This window comes from Aegilops tauschii, chromosome 6 (genome assembly GCF_002575655.3).
Source record: "Aegilops tauschii subsp. strangulata cultivar AL8/78 chromosome 6, Aet v6.0, whole genome shotgun sequence".
NCBI lineage: Eukaryota > Viridiplantae > Streptophyta > Magnoliopsida > Poales > Poaceae > Aegilops > Aegilops tauschii.
In genome coordinates, this window is record NC_053040.3 from 259,057,313 (window position 1) to 259,074,102 (window position 16,790).

The 16,790-nt window shown below is 47.3% G+C and overlaps 1 protein-coding gene across 1 annotated transcript; it reads right to left on the reverse strand.

Annotated features, from left to right (window-relative positions):
• Positions 1 to 6,679: 6,679 nt before the first annotated feature.
• On the reverse strand, positions 6,680 to 12,977 carry LOC109758161 (probable protein phosphatase 2C 15). The gene is made up of 9 exons (XM_020317011.4): positions 12,438 to 12,977; positions 11,554 to 11,725; positions 11,141 to 11,291; positions 10,997 to 11,060; positions 10,137 to 10,244; positions 8,798 to 8,923; positions 8,487 to 8,725; positions 7,691 to 7,893; positions 6,680 to 7,279 (listed from the first exon to the last, which is right to left on the reverse strand). The coding sequence occupies exons 1-9, from the start codon at positions 12,885 to 12,887 to the stop codon at positions 7,245 to 7,247; spliced, it is 1,548 nt and encodes a 515-aa protein (XP_020172600.3). The 5' UTR covers positions 12,888 to 12,977; the 3' UTR covers positions 6,680 to 7,244.
• Positions 12,978 to 16,790: the final 3,813 nt, after the last annotated feature.

Here is a 16,790-nt window from a genome sequence, read left to right on the forward strand (position 1 = left end):
CGGCTTGCCGTTCTTCCTCAGCGCTTCCAAGAACTGAGACGGGCTTCTGCAAGAGCCGGAGCTATAGCTGCTCTGAGCCAGGCCAAGGCGTTTCTCCCGGAGCTAGACCCGGCCGACATCGCTCTTGGATACCCCAGCCTGAAGGAAGACGGGACCCCTTTTGACCAGAAAGACTTCGCCGCCTGTGTGAAAAGCGTGCGCCCGGTCGCTACCTTGATTGGGAATGACACAGATCTTACCAAGTATCAGCCGGGCTATGACGCGGAGAATCAGAGGATCCCAACTCCACGCTATGAAGCAGCCAACCTGATCCCTCCGACTCGTAAGCATACCTTCGCCCCAGAAGTTGACCCGGCTGGGTTAATTGATGATGAGGCTCAATTTGAAGCTTTGAGCGGCATTGACTGGAAATCATCAACCTTCCAGGTCATGGAATCAGCCGGAGGAGCGGAGAGGGATGAGCCGGGAGCTTCAACCCAACAAGCACCTTGATTTCTTAGGTGGCTCATGGTTACACCTTAAAACAATGCCTCACCTTTTGGACTCGGAGAGTCTTGTAATAGAGTAGGACAAACACTTAATTTTATCGTGCCATCGTGCACGCATGGAGTGCTTAACTCCGTTGAAGCTGCTCTTTATATTCCTCCGGGTTATATTTGATCATTTATTTTCCTTAAGCTTGAAGAACTATCTTTAATTGTTCTGCATAGAAAAATAAATCACAAGTCTCTAGGCGGCTTACCGCATGGAGAGTCATATATCTTACACTTAACCCGGAACATAACCAAGGTCATAAAAGACCGGCTCTCAATCATATCTTCGGGATAACCACAATAGCCTACCTGCAAGCCTTGCAAGTACACCTCCGGCTTATGTAACCCAGATAATGAGGTTGAGGACGCAACTCCGGTTCACCAGCATCGATAATGTGTGTTGTGTGCTATCAACATTATTAATCAAAGTTAAGCCGGCGGAGTAAGAACCGCCCTTGCACACTGTTGATATGAGCAGAAGAACTTGTTGCAAATCAGAAGATCAAAACTTAGGGGCTTCCGGTTCGAATACGACCAGAAAACCGTCCCAAAGGGGTTAAGCTAAGATTCGAATGCGATCATATAGCCCCCAGTGGCTTTGGCGTTGCCGATCAAGAGGGTACCGACAGCTATGTTATCTTTGGTTCGAATATGACCTATGTTTGAACAGGAAGCCCCCAAATGACCTTGAGAGTTGTTTAACGACGCTGATTCGAATACGATCCACGTCAGTTCCCAAAGGGGGTTGAGCTATGATTCAAATATGATCAAGAAAAACTCCCCAATGAGCTCGGCAATTTGCCAATCAAGTGGGTATCGACAGCTATGTTCTCTTTGGTTCGAATACGACCTATGTTTGAACAGGAAGCCCCCAGGTGATCATATTGTTAACGGCTAGATTTGAATACGATCATAAGCCGGATCCACCTCCAAGTGACCATGTAATGTTGTAATGGAAATAACACGTTTACCTTTGGAGGAGAAAAGGACAGAGGTCCTGCTTTATTATTTATCATAATATATACATGACTATAGAAATATGTACATTATGAAAGCCGGTGGCTCAAGTGTAATAAGGCCGAAGCTGAGCTATGTTCCACGGCCGACGGGTCTCTTCCTCCGACTTACGTGAATCTTTGTGCTCCCGAACATCGATAAGGTAGTATGACCCGTTGTGCAAGTTCTTGCTGACCACAAAGGGCCCTTCCCAAGGCGGGGATAACTTGTGTGCATCTGTTTGATCTTGGATGAGCCGGAGCACCAGATCACCTTCCTGGAAGACCTGGGACTTAACCCGGCGGCTATGATAACGGCGCAGGTCTTGTTGGTAAATCGCCGAACGAGCTGCTGCCACATCACGCTGTTCGTCCAACAAGTCAAGAGCATCTTGGCGCGCCCGCTCATTATCCGCCTCAACATAAGCCGCCACTCGAGGCGAGTCATGCCGGATGTCGCTAGGGAGGACTGCTTCCGCTCCATAAACCATGAAGAAAGGCGTGTAACCCGTAGATCTGTTAGGAGTAGTATTGATGCTCCATAACACGGAGGGTAACTCCTCCACCCAACAACCCGGCGTCCGTTGCAAAGGGACCAAAAGCCGGGGCTTGATGCCCTTCAAAATCTCCTGATTAGCTCTCTCAGCTTGACCGTTGGATTGAGGGTGAGCCATGGATGAAACATCAAGTCGGATATGCTCTCGGCGAAAGCCGGTGCCGCCTAATACTTTCTTGGACATTTTGCATAACCCTTCTGTTAAGTTGCCTACAGAGGAAGACTTGGCTGTCCCTGACCCGGAGGCACAGTTAGTGGCGGCTCTCCACATTACCCCAGACTGAACAGTACCATACTTGGCTTACATGACCCGGGGAGAATTGCCTGAGGATGAAACTTTGGCCAGACAAATAACCCGGCGGTCTAAGTCGATGATAATTATCAATGGCGAGCTGCATCATCGCAGTGTCACTGGAACTTTCCAGCGTTGTGTTTCCCCTGAGGAAGGTCAAGAAATTTTACGTGAGATTCACGAGGGGGATTGTGGCCATCATGCCGGCTCAAAATCCCTTGTGGCCAAGGCTTTTCGTCATGGTTTTTATTGGCTGACGGCTCATGCTGATGCGGAGGACTTGGTCAGTAAATGTGACGGTTGTCAGAGGTTCTCGCGACGGGCTCATGTACCGGCTCAGGAGCTGAGGATGATTCCAATTACTTGGCCATTTGCGGTCTGGGGGCTTGATATGGTTGGGCCTTTTAAAAGGTCCAAGGATAAGAAGACTCACCTCTTGGTGGCGGTCGACAAGTTCACAAAGTGGGTTGAAGCGGAGCCAGTTAGTAAGTGTGATGCAGCCACAGCGGTTCAGTTCATGAAAAGGGTGATATTTCGCTTTGGTTTTCCGCATAGCATTATAACTGACAATGGTACCAATCTGTCTAAAGGCACCATGGAGGAGTTTTGTCAATGAGAGACAACAGATCGAGAGCCGGGCATAGCGATTAAGCTCCCTGGTCATCGAAACCCTAAGTAATACCACCTCAACTGGACGTAGGCTTTTACCTTCGCCGTAAGGGGCCGAACCAGTATAACCCTCGTGTTCCTTGTCCCGTTTAACCCCTTTAAGCTTCCTAGCGGCGATGGCTCCACGACTAAGTCCTTGCACGAGGACATCTGCCGTGACAATTCCACGACAGTTGGCGCCCACCGTGGATCGTAAACCGGAGGGAGTCGAGATTGGGCCTTTTGATGCCTCCTTCTCATGACCTCATTGGACGCGTTCTGATCCATCGTGAGCCGGAAAGACTGTGCCTGAATCAGCTGAGTCTGGGCGTCGAGAGCCGCCCTCTCCGCAGCCATCCTGATCCCTTCCGCCGCCAGATCCTCCTTGGCTTTTGCTAGATCCAGCTTTAACTGTGCCACCTCCGCGTCATGCTGAGCTTGATCCGCTGGGACGACCGTAGCGGTTAATATGGCCGTCATCTTGTCTGTGAGATCCATCAACACCTGAGCCGGCGAGGGCACAAGGCTTCCTGCCCCGGCGGTGGGGTTTTGAACAGGTTGTGCGCCAGCCATGAAGATTCCAACCCGGCTCGGCGGCTCAAAGGGGTCCGAAATACTGTCGCCATCGGAACAACCCCTGAGCCTGCCATCTTGAAGTTGGTATAACGAATCGGTCTCCTCTGTGGATGACTCGCCGTCAGAGCGAGCGGCCGTCTCATCACCAGATCCAGATCCTTCAGAGAGCTCTCCATGGACGCATCCCACGAAAGCACGCTTCAAGGCAGGCAAAGTCCGGGCGGGTCGTGCATGTTGAGCCGTCTCGATGAGATCGGCGCAGAGGTCCGGCTCAGGGCCCGGCTCACCAATCTTGCCAATAAAGACATGGATTCCGCCGAAGGGGACCCGGTACCCGTACTCAATTGAGCCGGCGTCGGGGGCCCAATTTGCATCGTCGATGTAGAGCTTGCCGCGATGACTCTTGGTCATCCGGCCCACAGCGTATCCCTTGAGCCCTTCGAAGCTGCCCTTCAAGAACTCAAATCCACCGTGCGCCAGCCCCACGGTGGGCGCCAACTGTTGTGGAATTGTCACGGCAGATGTCCTCGTGCAAGGACTTAGTCGTGGAGCCATCGCCGCTAGGAAGCTTAAAGGGGTTAAAAGGGACAAGGAACACGAGGGTTATACTGGTTCGGCCCCTTACGGCGAAGGTAAAAGCCTATGTCCAGTTGAGGTGGTATTACTTAGGGTTTCGATGACCAGGGAGCTTAATCGCTATGCCCGGCTCTCGATCTGTTGTCTCTCGTCCTGAACCGCCGCCGGGTCGTCCCTTTATATAGAGAGGTTGACGCCCCGCGGCTCTCAGAGTCCCGGCTGGCTTATAACAGTATCCGGCTCGGACTCTTAACTACTCTTGCCTTACATTACAAATCTTGCCATAACGGCGGGTTATCACTACGGGCCTTAAGCCGCCTCCGGGTCTTAAGCCCATTATTGATCCGCCATCCTTAAGCTTGGTACTGGGCTTCACGTGATGATCATTATGACGTAACCCGGCCCCTCCTGGGCGGGTGACTCTAATAGTTATATCCTCAACAAATACGCCTATACGTGCACCTATTTTGTTGCTCGTCCGCTCGGCTTCTCCGCCCTCGGCCCTTCTCCGCCGCCGCGCTGCCAATCGTCGGCGCCCAGTCGCTGGTTCATCCTGGTTGTCCATTGAAGCGTTCAAGCATCGCTAGCCGACCGCCTCTACCCTCGCCCACTGAGAGACTGTTGGGAATTTGAGGTACGTCTCAACTCCGCACTTGGCAATTGCCGATCTCTCCCAAATCTGAAATCTCAACTGTGTGTAGGAATTTTAATTTTTTATATTTCGGGTTTCTAATTGTTTGGCTAGGGTTTTAAAATTTAAAGTTATTATAATTGAGAACAAGTCGCTGCGATTCACATCTAACCATGGGAGGATTATTTCAGCGAGAATGGCAAGGCAGAAAGTTGAGTAAGTTTAACTCCCTAATCGTATTGTTCAATCAATATGTTATATTTATTTCTCACCAAAAACATATATTTTGTTTATTGTTTCTATTCTTGCATATGCAAACACAAATAATGTAACTCATACATTTTTGCTAACACAATGATAATTATTAACAGGAGAATTTATGGAAAGGTTTCTTAAAAAAATGAAGTCCTCGACACAAGATGATATAGCTAGCCCATCACATGAACCAGTTCATTTTGGTAAGAAATCTCACTGCCATATAATTTGTGTTGTTGGTTATGTTATTTTCCGTTCCAAAATATAAGGTGTATTGATTTCCGTGCAAATCAACCATTTGAATGTTTGACCAAGATTATACAATAAAATAACAACATCTACAAAACATAATAGATAAAATATGAAACTATATTTCTTGAAGGAATCAAATGATATAAATTTCATATTGTGAATATTGATATATTTTTCTAAAAACTCGGTCAAACATGCACTCGTTTGACTTTAGAAAAAATACACCTTATATAAAGGAATAGAGTATATACTATTGCTTGTTGTTGATCCTTGTATATATAATGTGCATGTGAACACCGGGAAATTTTTGTTCTGGATTCGCCCTTGGAGACAGAGGGGGCGCGGTGTTGAGATACATCGTGGCGCTTTTAGGGCTGGTATGTTTCACCACTTCCAAAACATTGTAGACCCGGAAGCTGTTGAAGTGTTGGCTTCCAAGATGGCCTTGGAGCTGGCTCGGGAGGTCAACACGAAACAGGTACACGTCGAGCTCGATAGTGAGAGTGTGGTGCAGATGCTCAACCAGCCCACGAAGAGCCTGGGCGTTGCTGGCCCTTAGGTGGAGGAGATAAAGATGATGTTGCAATCTTTCGCAGGCTTCAAAGTTTCCTGGGTTAGGCGTTCCGCCAACATTGCCACGCATAAATTTGCTAAAGTACGTGTTAGAGATGAACAACTATGTAAGGTTTGGTTGGAGGCTCCCCCGAATTTCATTCTTAATGTAATTTCGGATGACATTCCGAGCTTCGTGGTTTAAATAAAGCGGCAATATTACCCCTAGAAAAACAAGAGTCACCCGGCTAACACCAACCACACCCCTATACACCGTAAAACACGTCGTGATGTCAGCTCCACCCCCTATTCATCACGCTGGCGGGCGATTCAGAAGCACAGAACAGCACACTAAACGGCAATTAAAACTCGTGTTTGTTGCGCCGGCTAGAGGTGTCTGTGATGCATGCGACAGGTGCACCCGGGCCGGCATGTGGGCTGTTTTTTGCGGGAGACGCAATCGTTCAGCAAACATAATATGATCATCCTATGGTGGGATCATGCGTTGTTCCGAATGATGGCTGCATCTTCGTGTCGCAAATATTCTGCTGTAATCAGTTTGTTCATTTTAATTTTGCGCAAACTGCAATAACTCAAACAATTGCCCAGAGACTCCGTACACCTCCAGGCTCCAGATAATGAATTTGGTAGCAAGACTGCGTACGCCTCCAGAAAAAGCTTAACTGAGATTTACTAAGAGCAGCCACAGGCACAGGAGGTAGGACACAATGGAGAAACAAATAAGCTTTGTTAGCAAGATTATGTACATTGTAAACAAGCACAGAAATGTCCTGCTGATCAATCAAGCCACAGTTGTTTGAAAGAATTTATTTATATGCTAATTAATTACAGAAGAGTTAGAAAAAGCTGAACTTCAACAGGGGTTGAGTATTTCTCGACCACAAGTCAAGGTCGGTCAGAAGAAACTCACCTACTCATATTGAGAATTACAAAGCCCTTCTTACCGGAGCTCTATATGTGATCAGTAATTCACACTATAGTTTGACCTAAGAATAGATATGTCAACATGGCATGCCGTTCTCAATCAATGATCTTTGGGCCTGTATTTGCCACCAAGGTCAAATGATCTGTGTGAAACTGTCGAGCAAAAAGCTTGTCCCTTTAATTAAAAACAAGGTATATGCTTGCCACTTCAAATGGCATAATAGGCTATTGAACAGTAACCACCTGCTTCATGGCAATTCATATTTCAATCTCAGATCAAATACCCCAACCAGTCCATGTGATCACGGAAGTGCCAAAACAATGTGAAATGCCGCAAAATGATTGTCTCTTGGAGGCTTAGGCATTGTGAGGTCAGTAGCTCTCTGGTATCATAACCCTTTTTTAAAAGCAAGACAACTTTAAACCTTGGCGACTATTCACTGGACCCGCTATTTCTCGATGACGAATCTGTAGCAAGTTAACAATACATAAGGAAAAAGTTTCTGTACTTCATACTCCCTCCATTCCACAATGTAGTGCATATTTGGTTTTTAGGAAGTCAAACATGTCTACATTTGACCAAGTTTATAGAATAAACTATCAGCATTTAAAATAGTAAATATTTAAAATATGAAAACAGACTTCATGATGAATCCAATGATTCTAGTTTTGGCTTTTAGATGTTGATATTTTCCCTACAATCTTGGTCAAATGTAGACTTGTTTGACTTTCTAAAAATCAAACATGCACTACTTTGTGGAACAGAGGGAGTATCCATCCCAAAATAAGCGTCGCTGATTTTGTACAAAGTTGTACTAAATCAGCGGCACTTCTTTTGGGACAGAGGGAGTAGTATATAAACAGCTCTGCAAACAATACCTCGTGAACGGCGCTTTCCCTCCATGGCTTCTTTTTTTTCCTGACAGCTTTGGCAAAGGAACGGACCATCCCATCGACGCAAGTTCCCAGGTTGTGATGAATCTTCATGTACAGATATCCCTTGATTTGGCTTTAACTCTACTTGACAGATAGCACATATAAAGAGTTTGAACATATTTCGAACAGGGTATTCAGAATCCAGCCTGCGGTTAAAAACGAAATTTGAGCCATATGCACAGGTCTTGGTGCAAACTGAAGGAATTCAGAATATGAATCAAACAAGGTTGCGCTCAGCAGCAGATAGAAAGATAATGTGAATGAACAAAATATTTTGAGGGTTTTGCATGCAATAGAACGGAAGGTCGGATCCAAATACTTCAAACATGACAATGTTATGCTGTTTGAATGAGTTTATGTGCTCCATATGTTTGCACTTTAACTTCATCTAACTTTCCTCATGGTGTGCATCTTTATAAATTACTTCAGCCAGAATCCAAAAGGATGGTACGTGTCCTCGAGTTGTTTTTCATTTTGTAGCGAGAAACCATCCATAAATTTATTCCAGGCCCGTGAGAAGGTTATTGGTTAAACTGACACTGTTGGCTGTCAAAATGGAAAATGAATGTGCAAACTTCTAGAGAACAAGAAGTAAGAATGCAAAAGAATTTATTAATCGACTTTCTCATCTATTATGGTTGATGATGCGTTGGGAACCTTCAACACGATTATATAATCATAACTGAACTTCATGACCATTTGCTCTTTTAATGATCGAAAATAGAATTATAGAACCAACCGTCTAGAGAGCAATGCACATTCATCCTCAAATATCTCTTCTACGATGTCTGGATCCATATATTCTCTATCTGCATGGGATGATGAGTCGGAAGATGTTTTCTTGCGAAACATATTTTTGAAAACACCCATTCCTGGTTGCTTTTTAGGAGCTGACATAGCTGGGTTGCCTTTTTCTGGTACTAGGTCAACGACTATACAAGTGGTGTCATCCCTCAGTCCCTTTGAGTGCACTGCGTCCTGAAAAATATTTGAATGTGTAAAGAAGAGCATCATGAAAGAGTCAGGGTTAGAGAGAGAGGAGGGGTGTACTTTAACAATTTGCTCGGCTGCAGCTTCAGGAGAAAGTCCTCTTGAACAGTTCAGAGCCTGTTCTGCAGTCAAAGCATCCCAAACACCATCGCTTGAAATAATAAGCCGGCCTCCAGCAGTAGATAACTAGACACATTAAAAAACATATCGGTACTTTTCAGAATCCAGGGATCAGATTAACAAAAACAATACACTAGGTTACTCGGAGATGGCAGCAAACTGCTGTGTCAGGGGTTAGATACGTCCGGATACCCGCTGAAACATATCAAGTACGTATCCGCCGATCTTTTTTTCCAAATAATTAAACTAATTCGGATACGTCTGGGATACCCCAGATACTGGTCGGACACGGGAAAACCAGGAAAAGTCTAACCCCGTACATATCATTACCCACGAACCACCGTTCCCCTTTTCTCGCCTCATCCTGCCTTCACCCGACCTGAGCTCTGCGCCGCCACTGCTGCCGCTCCCTCCCCTTGCTGGAGTGCCGCCGCACTGGATATGAAGAGACCCAGTGGCCGGCCCACCGGACAAGAGAAGGGAGCCCAGCCGCCGCCACTCCGTCGCATACCCCCTTGCTGGAGTGCAGCCGCACAGGATAAGAAGAGACCCAGTGGCCGGCCCACCGGACCAGAGAAGGGGAGCCCAGCCGCCGCAACCCCGTCGCATACCCCCTTGCTGGTGTGCCGCCACACTGGAGAAGAAGAGACTCAATGGCCAGCCCACCGGACCAGAGAAGGGGAGCCCAGCTGCCGCCGCATACCCCTAGATCTCAGCGCCCCTCCCTTCCCAGATTAGATGACTGTAATCTACCCACTGCCTCTGAGCGCAGCCACCGTGCTCCCCCCCCCCCCCCCCCCCCCCCCCCCCCCCCCCCCCCCCCCCCCCAGCGCCCCCCCCACCCCATCTGGCGCTCCCTCCCCTGACCTGAGCAGTAATGCGGCGGCGAAGGAGGAGGAGGACGGCATCCATCGCTCCCTCCCCCTAATTGCCATCCTCGCGACAACATAATTTGCCATAAAAAACGTTTGATTTGCCATGCCTAAAAAACTGATGTCAGATTTTTAGCATTTTCAGTAAAAAGAATTAGGCATAAATTTGTATCATTGGGGTGTGGGGGGGGGGGGGGGGGGGGGGGAGGAAGGGGGATAGTTTCTCAAAATAGTACATATGACCCAGTGAAATCTAGGTAAGAGGCATAGAAAAAGGGGGGAAATAAATATCAAACCAAAACAACTTGTAGTACTGCAGTCTGCTATTATTTTACCTGTATAGTTAAATTTTGGGCTTCAGCCTTAAGTTAAAACTGTTATAATGTGTTCTGCATTTCCAGACATACCTTTACTTGCTTGACGAGAGGAACAGGAACGATAAATTCACCCACGTCCTGATCTCCGATTGTCCTTGACAGGCACAAACCCCCAGGCCAGCATCTAAGGGGGCCAATCTGGAGGTGGAGAAAAGCATGCATTTGTAAAGCAAATGAAAAGAATATGAAAACTAGAAAAAACACATGCAAAATGTATCAATGAAAAAAAAAACATGAAAACTAGAAAAAACACATGCAAAATGTATCAATGAAAAAAAAAAACAATGTCCCTCATCTTACACCCTCCACCTATATTGGGCACTTCCTCCTGTTCCACTCCTAACACGAATGCACGATTGGGTACCATGTCTCTTGCATAAACTAATATGTTATATGCCATTAAAACTCTAAAATCCAATCAAGGTTTTAAAAATTGACATTTAGCAGCTGTGTAGCAAACACTTGGGATCAAGTTCAAAAGCAAATTCAATACTAGGGAGCACATTTAACATGAAACAAAAAAGTTAACACTAGAGGGCAACATACAATTAACATATGCAGCTAAAATGGTACTCCCTCCGGCCCCAATTACTGTCGCGACGCCCAACTCCGATGAGCAAGCACACCCGCGACAATTAAAAAGGGCCGGGGGGGGGGGGGGGGGGTAGATATATCTGTGGCTAATGTTAATCAATGTCACCAAAGACTGCATAATTTTTTCAGTACTGAAGAACAGGTTAAAGGATAATATGTCTCTTAACAGTCACCATAAATACTGCACATTTCCAAGTGGAGTACGAGTATCTCATAAACTGAAGCAACAGAAATGGCAACAATGAACCTTGATGCAAGAAAATTAACTTGAATGGCAAAATAAGCAAAGTTGAAACCTCAGCACCACCAACAACATTTAGCCTTCCAACATCACCTCCAGCTTCTGTTACACGATCAACCCTGCACATCAAAATCAAGTGGCAATAGATAAGTTTTTGCCATGAGAAGTGAGAAGGCACATATCAGGAGAACAATCTTACTCCTCTTTACTGGCATCGAAACGATGATCCGAAGATAACTGATAAATTGAACCTTCAGCTTCTAATACACAACGCGAATCACCAACAGATGCAACAGTAACAACCAATCCATCTATTATGACAAATGTCACTGTTGTTCCTGAAGAGCGTGCTGTAAAGAAAGAAAGTGATATCAGTAGGACATTTAATTTAGGTCGATGCTAGTAATGTTTGAACAAGTTATTCCAAATGTTTCACAAATGTATGTCATTAGAGACCAAAGAACAGGAATAAACAAGATCCATGGAAGATTCTAATGACCGATCATAAGATCTCTTTTTGCTGGCTCTGATGACAGATAAATCTCCTTTTTATAAGATAACTCAGAATACTGGAGGATTAGTGAAAATTGCTTTAATTATCACTTGACGCACCTACTGTTTGGAAATCTTTATCGGTTTTGACAAATGCTGCAACCATCGCCCTTGGAAGCGCAGCAAGCCAGTCCTCCCTGTTGAGATCAGCAGGGACTGCACCCAAGATGTTGTTCAAGAGATTCTCCTTTGTATAAATAGCGGCTCCATTCCCATTGTGCCCATCAAACAGCTGCAATAAAACCACCGCGCTGAGAGGCTCTGAACAATTGCTTCTAGTTGATCATTCATCAAAATTATTGCCTCCAAAATTTCTTCAAAAAAGTCTAAAATGTGGAACTACAGCAAATTAAGATACTTTGTGCTATTTTTTCAAAAAAAAAAGATACTTTGTGCTATAGCCAGCAAGTCCAGCATTGCATAATTCAATTGGACACATGCATTCATTCATTGTTGACGATAAATTAACCTTAATTTCATTGTGAAACTAGTACTCCCTCCGTTCCTAAATATTTGTCTTTCTAAAGATTTCAACAAGTGACTACATACGGAGCAAAATGAGTGAATATACACTCTAAAATATGTCTATATACATCCGTACGTGGTAGTCCATTTGAAATCTCTAAAAAAACAAATACGATTGTAAGCAAAATGAGTGAACAGAGGGAGTATCTGTTATGTACACATAAACCATATATAGAGTCAGCATCCCAATCTCCAAACGAATTCAGAGCTTCCCTCCAAACGAATTCCAGAATCCAGAATTGTCCAACAACCGAGCATAAACAAAATCGAGCAAGCCTCACAATTCACGCACGCACGCATCCAACCCGATCCACGTGAACTTAGAATTATTGAGCACCAACGTAACGTATCCACGTGACGCACGGCGCTGCCAGATCGGGCACGCACGAAATGCGATTGTAAGGGTGTGGGGCGCTTACACCGAAGGCAGAGAAGGAGGATGACGGGAAGCCGGGGAGACGCTCGCAGTCGGGCTTGAGGAAGACAAAATCCTCGCCCTTCTTGGCCTGGCTGAAGAGGCCGTGCTGGAGCTCCGGGCGCTCGGCGGCGGTCCTCTCGCTGACCACCTCCCGCCGCAGAAGCACGGCGAGCGGCACAGCCGAGCCCCCAGCCGTGCTGCCGCCGCCGCCCACGGAGCCCTGCACCGACCTCGACCGCGTGGACATCCCCCTGCCCTGCCACCACCGCCGCGCCGATCCGCTATAGAGGCGCGGTCCCCAATTCGTCCCGTCTCGCCCGTATTGGTGAGGGGCTTTTTTGGGGGGGGGGGGAGAGAGAGAGAGAGAGAGAGGGGAGGTGAGGCCGGAAGGGAGGAGGAGGTCACATGGGTACAGAACGCGGAAATCCAGCCCGCCACGCGCATTCGACATTTTTCAGCAAAAGTTGGCAATGGACGACGAGGGCCATGTTCGGACTTCGGATTAGGGTTATTAGAGCAACTCCAACGCGGCCGCGCGTGCACATCGACCCAACGCTGTCAATTCAAACCGAAAACTAGTGCGCTCGCTGTCCGTCTGGCGTATTTTTGGCCCATATTTACATCTGATTTTTGTCCACACCACACGAGATAGACGCACCGCGCTTTCGCTCGGTGTCCGCCACGGCCCCACCTGTCAGCCGCCCAACCACTACCGTGGTAATAGTCGATGCGACTACCTAACTCGGGCCCACACGGCAGCATCTCAAAGTTCCAAGTTTACTTCCTTTTTAATGCAGGCGTGTGGGAGGAGGGGGGCTCATCCACTTCTCCTCCCCGTTCATATATGGCCACACTCGCTCCCTCCCGGCGCAGCAAAACCCTAGGTTGCCATGGGTTTCTTCGGCAAGGGCAAGAGCAAGCTCGATGTCGGCGCAGGCTCGTCCCGCACGCCGTCGCCAGTGCCACCGTCGCGTGCCTCCGAGTTGGAGCCACGTGCGGCGAGGAGGCGCTGACCACGGGACCGGCTTTACATCCCGGTGAACCACGTGCGTTGGCATTGGTATTACCACCAGCCATGGCCGGGTATTAACCTCCCCCACGGCTGGCACCTTGACCCACACCGCATCCTGGTGTCGCAGTCACCGTGGACGCACACGGAGGAGGTGCGCAAGCACCATGCCCTCTGGACGGCAGAGCAGCGGGGCGACCCCGCCTACGCGCGAGACTCCCCCAACTGGGAGGTCTGGTTCGTGACGAAGCACGACGTGGCCTGCCGCGGTGGCGTTGTAACACCCCGGATGTAACTTTCCATATTTGTAACTCCAACTCTTGCCATTTTCGATTATGTGTTATGATATTTCCTTCGTGGTCGGGTTTTGTTTTTTGTTTTGCATTTTGTTTTGTCATGCATCTCATATCATGTCATCATGTGCATCTCATTTGCATACGTGTTCGTCTCATGCATCCGAGCATTTTTACCGTTGTCCGTTTTGCAATCCGACACTCCCACATGCACCGGCGCACCCCTCTTGTTTTCTTTTCGTGAGCGGGTGTTGAACGTTCTCGGAATGGACCGAGTCTTGTCAAGTGCCCTTGGTATACCACCGGTAGACCATCTGTCAAGTTTCGTGCCATTTGGAGGTCGTTTGATGCTCCAACGGTTAACCAGGTAACCGTAAAGTCATTTTATGTGTTGCAGCAAAACCCTCCTCCAAACAGCCTAAAACCCCTCTAAGTCTCCTCCTTGCTCTAGGTCGTTCGATCACGATCGTGTGGGCGAAAACCGCACTCCATTTGAAGCCTCCTAGCTCCCTATGCCTATATAAACACCTCCCCCCTCCAAAATCTCGGGCAAAACCCACCCTAACCCTAGATCAAAGCACCCCGCCGGACACTGCACTTGCCGCCGCGTCGGGCCTCTCCCAGCCTGCCACGTGGCAGCGCCACCGCCCGTACGCCCGCGGCCCGCCGGGGCCCGTGCGGGGCCCTCCCGGCACGCGCCTCCTCCGCCTCGCGCCCGAGCGCCCCGCGCCCGAGCCCGCGCCTCGCCGCGCCGCCTCCCCCGCCGGCCCGTGCCTCGCCGCGCCGTGCCTCCGCCGCCCTCTACCTTGCCGGCGAGCTCGCCCTCCGCCCCCACCTGCCCCGCCGCAGGTCGCCGGCGCCGCCCGCGTCCGCCGTCTCCCCCGACCTCTCCGGTCGCGCCCCGTCTTCCTCCTCCCCGGCGGCGCCTCCTCCTCTCCGCGCCATCGCCGGCGTCCCCGTCCACCACTCCGGCGAGCTCGGCCAGATCCCGATCCAGAAGACTCGAAGGTTGACTTCTCCTTCCCCCGAAAAATCCTCCAAGTCCCAGAGATTTTACAATATCTTGCTCTGTTCGTGGCATCATAACTCTCTGTATATAGCTCTATTTCGTGCGTGTAATATATTCAAATGTTCGCCTCGAGATGCTCTTCATTTTGTTCCATTATGCTATGCTCATTTGAGTCCATCTTGATGCCCAAATCTCTGGTGCAAGAGTGTTATATGCTGTTATCTGCTGTTACTTATCAGAACTTAGGGTTTTGTTATTTTTGTTGCATTTAATCTGTGCATCTTATGGGCATGAGCTCTACATGTGTTTTGATGTATGCCATGCCATCTTTACAGATGTGTATGCCATGTATTTTTTTGATATCTGTGTTGACTAACACAAGCATGCAAACTAGGCTTCGTGATGTTTCTGATTTCAGGGACTTAGTAATTTTACTAAGTCTGTGAATGCTGTTATTTTGTTGCTATGTATCCATGTGGCTACAGAGAGATCCATGCTTATTTTTGAGATGTCTAGTAAGGATGTTTTGTAGTTATAGTTGTTCTCTATCCATCCATGCCCCTGTTTGAAATTATGGAGTGCCGTAGCATGTCTCAATCTTGCTCTACTTTTGCTATAAAATATTCCTGACAGAATATTAACATGATATTCAATTTTGCAAAGGTTGTTGTAGTTGTTTCATACATGCTATGTATTTTCTATTGCCATGGATAGCTTCATAAACATGCCATCTTGCTGTAGGTATGCTTGTTTTGTCATGCATTGCTTTGTGGTGAGTGCATCAAACTCACCAATAAGCCTTCATATTACTGTTCCTGCCATGCTCTGTTTTCTGCGGTCTGAAACCTGTTAACGAAACTTGCTATGTTTACATGGGTGCCATCATATCTTCTGGTCCTTTCTGGCTTATGGTCAGTAAGGGACTTTTGTCATATGCATTTAGTAGATTCATACCATGCCTTGTTTTGATATGTTAAGTTCCTGTAGCATGTTGATTTCGTGCTCTGAACATGGCTACCTGATGTTGTTTCTGCCATGTCCAGTAATTTCACTAAGTCTGTGAACCTGATATCTTTTGCACTTTTGCCATGCTTGTTTGAACCTGCTGTGTTGTGATCTAGCCGTAGCTCAGTGTTCATCTTTTGTCAAGCATCTCCTGTAGATTACTGCCGTATGTTTTGTTGCTATGTTGGAGTGCTGTAACATAGTTACTTGTTGCATTCTAAGTGATATCATGCTGTTAATCGCAGATTCGTGTCATTCTTGTTTTGCTTGCCATTTGCAAACCGTGCATCCGTTTCCGGTGATCTTTATATCGATTTCGACCGAAATTATCTCATCTTTCCAGTGGCATACTTGGTTTGTCAAGTTACTGCCTTGTTCATCATTTTTCTTCCGGAGCACGCATATGCATCGCATACCACATCTCGCATATCATACATGTTTTGCATCATGTTGCTTGTGCATTTCCCGTGATTGATTGTGGTTCCGTTGCTTGTGTTCGTGTTATGGGTAGAGCCGGGAGACGAGTTCGTGAACGAGGAACCTGTTGAGTACGCTTACGAGGAGCAAGCTTTCGACAACTCTGAGAACCTTGCAGGCAAGATGACCATACCCTCGAAATCACTTCTATCTTTGCTTTGCTAGTTGTTTGTTCTATTGCTATGCTGCGCTACATACCTCTTGCTATATCATGCCTCCCATATTGCCATGTCAAACCTCTAACCATCCTTTCCTAGCAAACCATTGTTTGGCTAAGTTACCTCTTTTGTTCAGCCCTTCTTATAGCGTTGCTAGTTGCAGGTGAAATTGAAGTCGGTTCCATGTTGGAACATGGATATTTTGGAATATCACAATATCTCTTATTTAATTAATGCATCTATATATTTGGTAAAGGGTGGAAGGCTCGGCCTTATGCCTGGTGTTTTGTTCCACTCTTGCCGCCCTAGTTTCCGTCATACCGGTATTATGTTCCTTGAGTTTGCGTTCCTTACGCGGTTTGGTGATTTATGGGACCCCCTTGACAGTGCGCTTTGAATAAAA

What these genes read in the sequence shown, in the direction of transcription:
- LOC109758161 (XM_020317011.4), bottom strand. Translation starts at nt 12,887, where the DNA reads ATGTCGAATGCGCGTGGCGGGCTGGATTTCCGCGTTCTGTACCCATGT. An exon ending in TAAAGATTTCCAAACAGTAG is followed by an intron (nt 11,292 to 11,553) that starts GTGCGTCAAGTG and finishes CTTTCTTTACAG; the next exon opens with CACGCTCTTCAGGAACAACA. An exon ending in CTCTCGTCAAGCAAGTAAAG is followed by an intron (nt 8,924 to 10,136) that starts GTATGTCTGGAA and finishes TAATGTGTCTAG; the next exon opens with TTATCTACTGCTGGAGGCCG.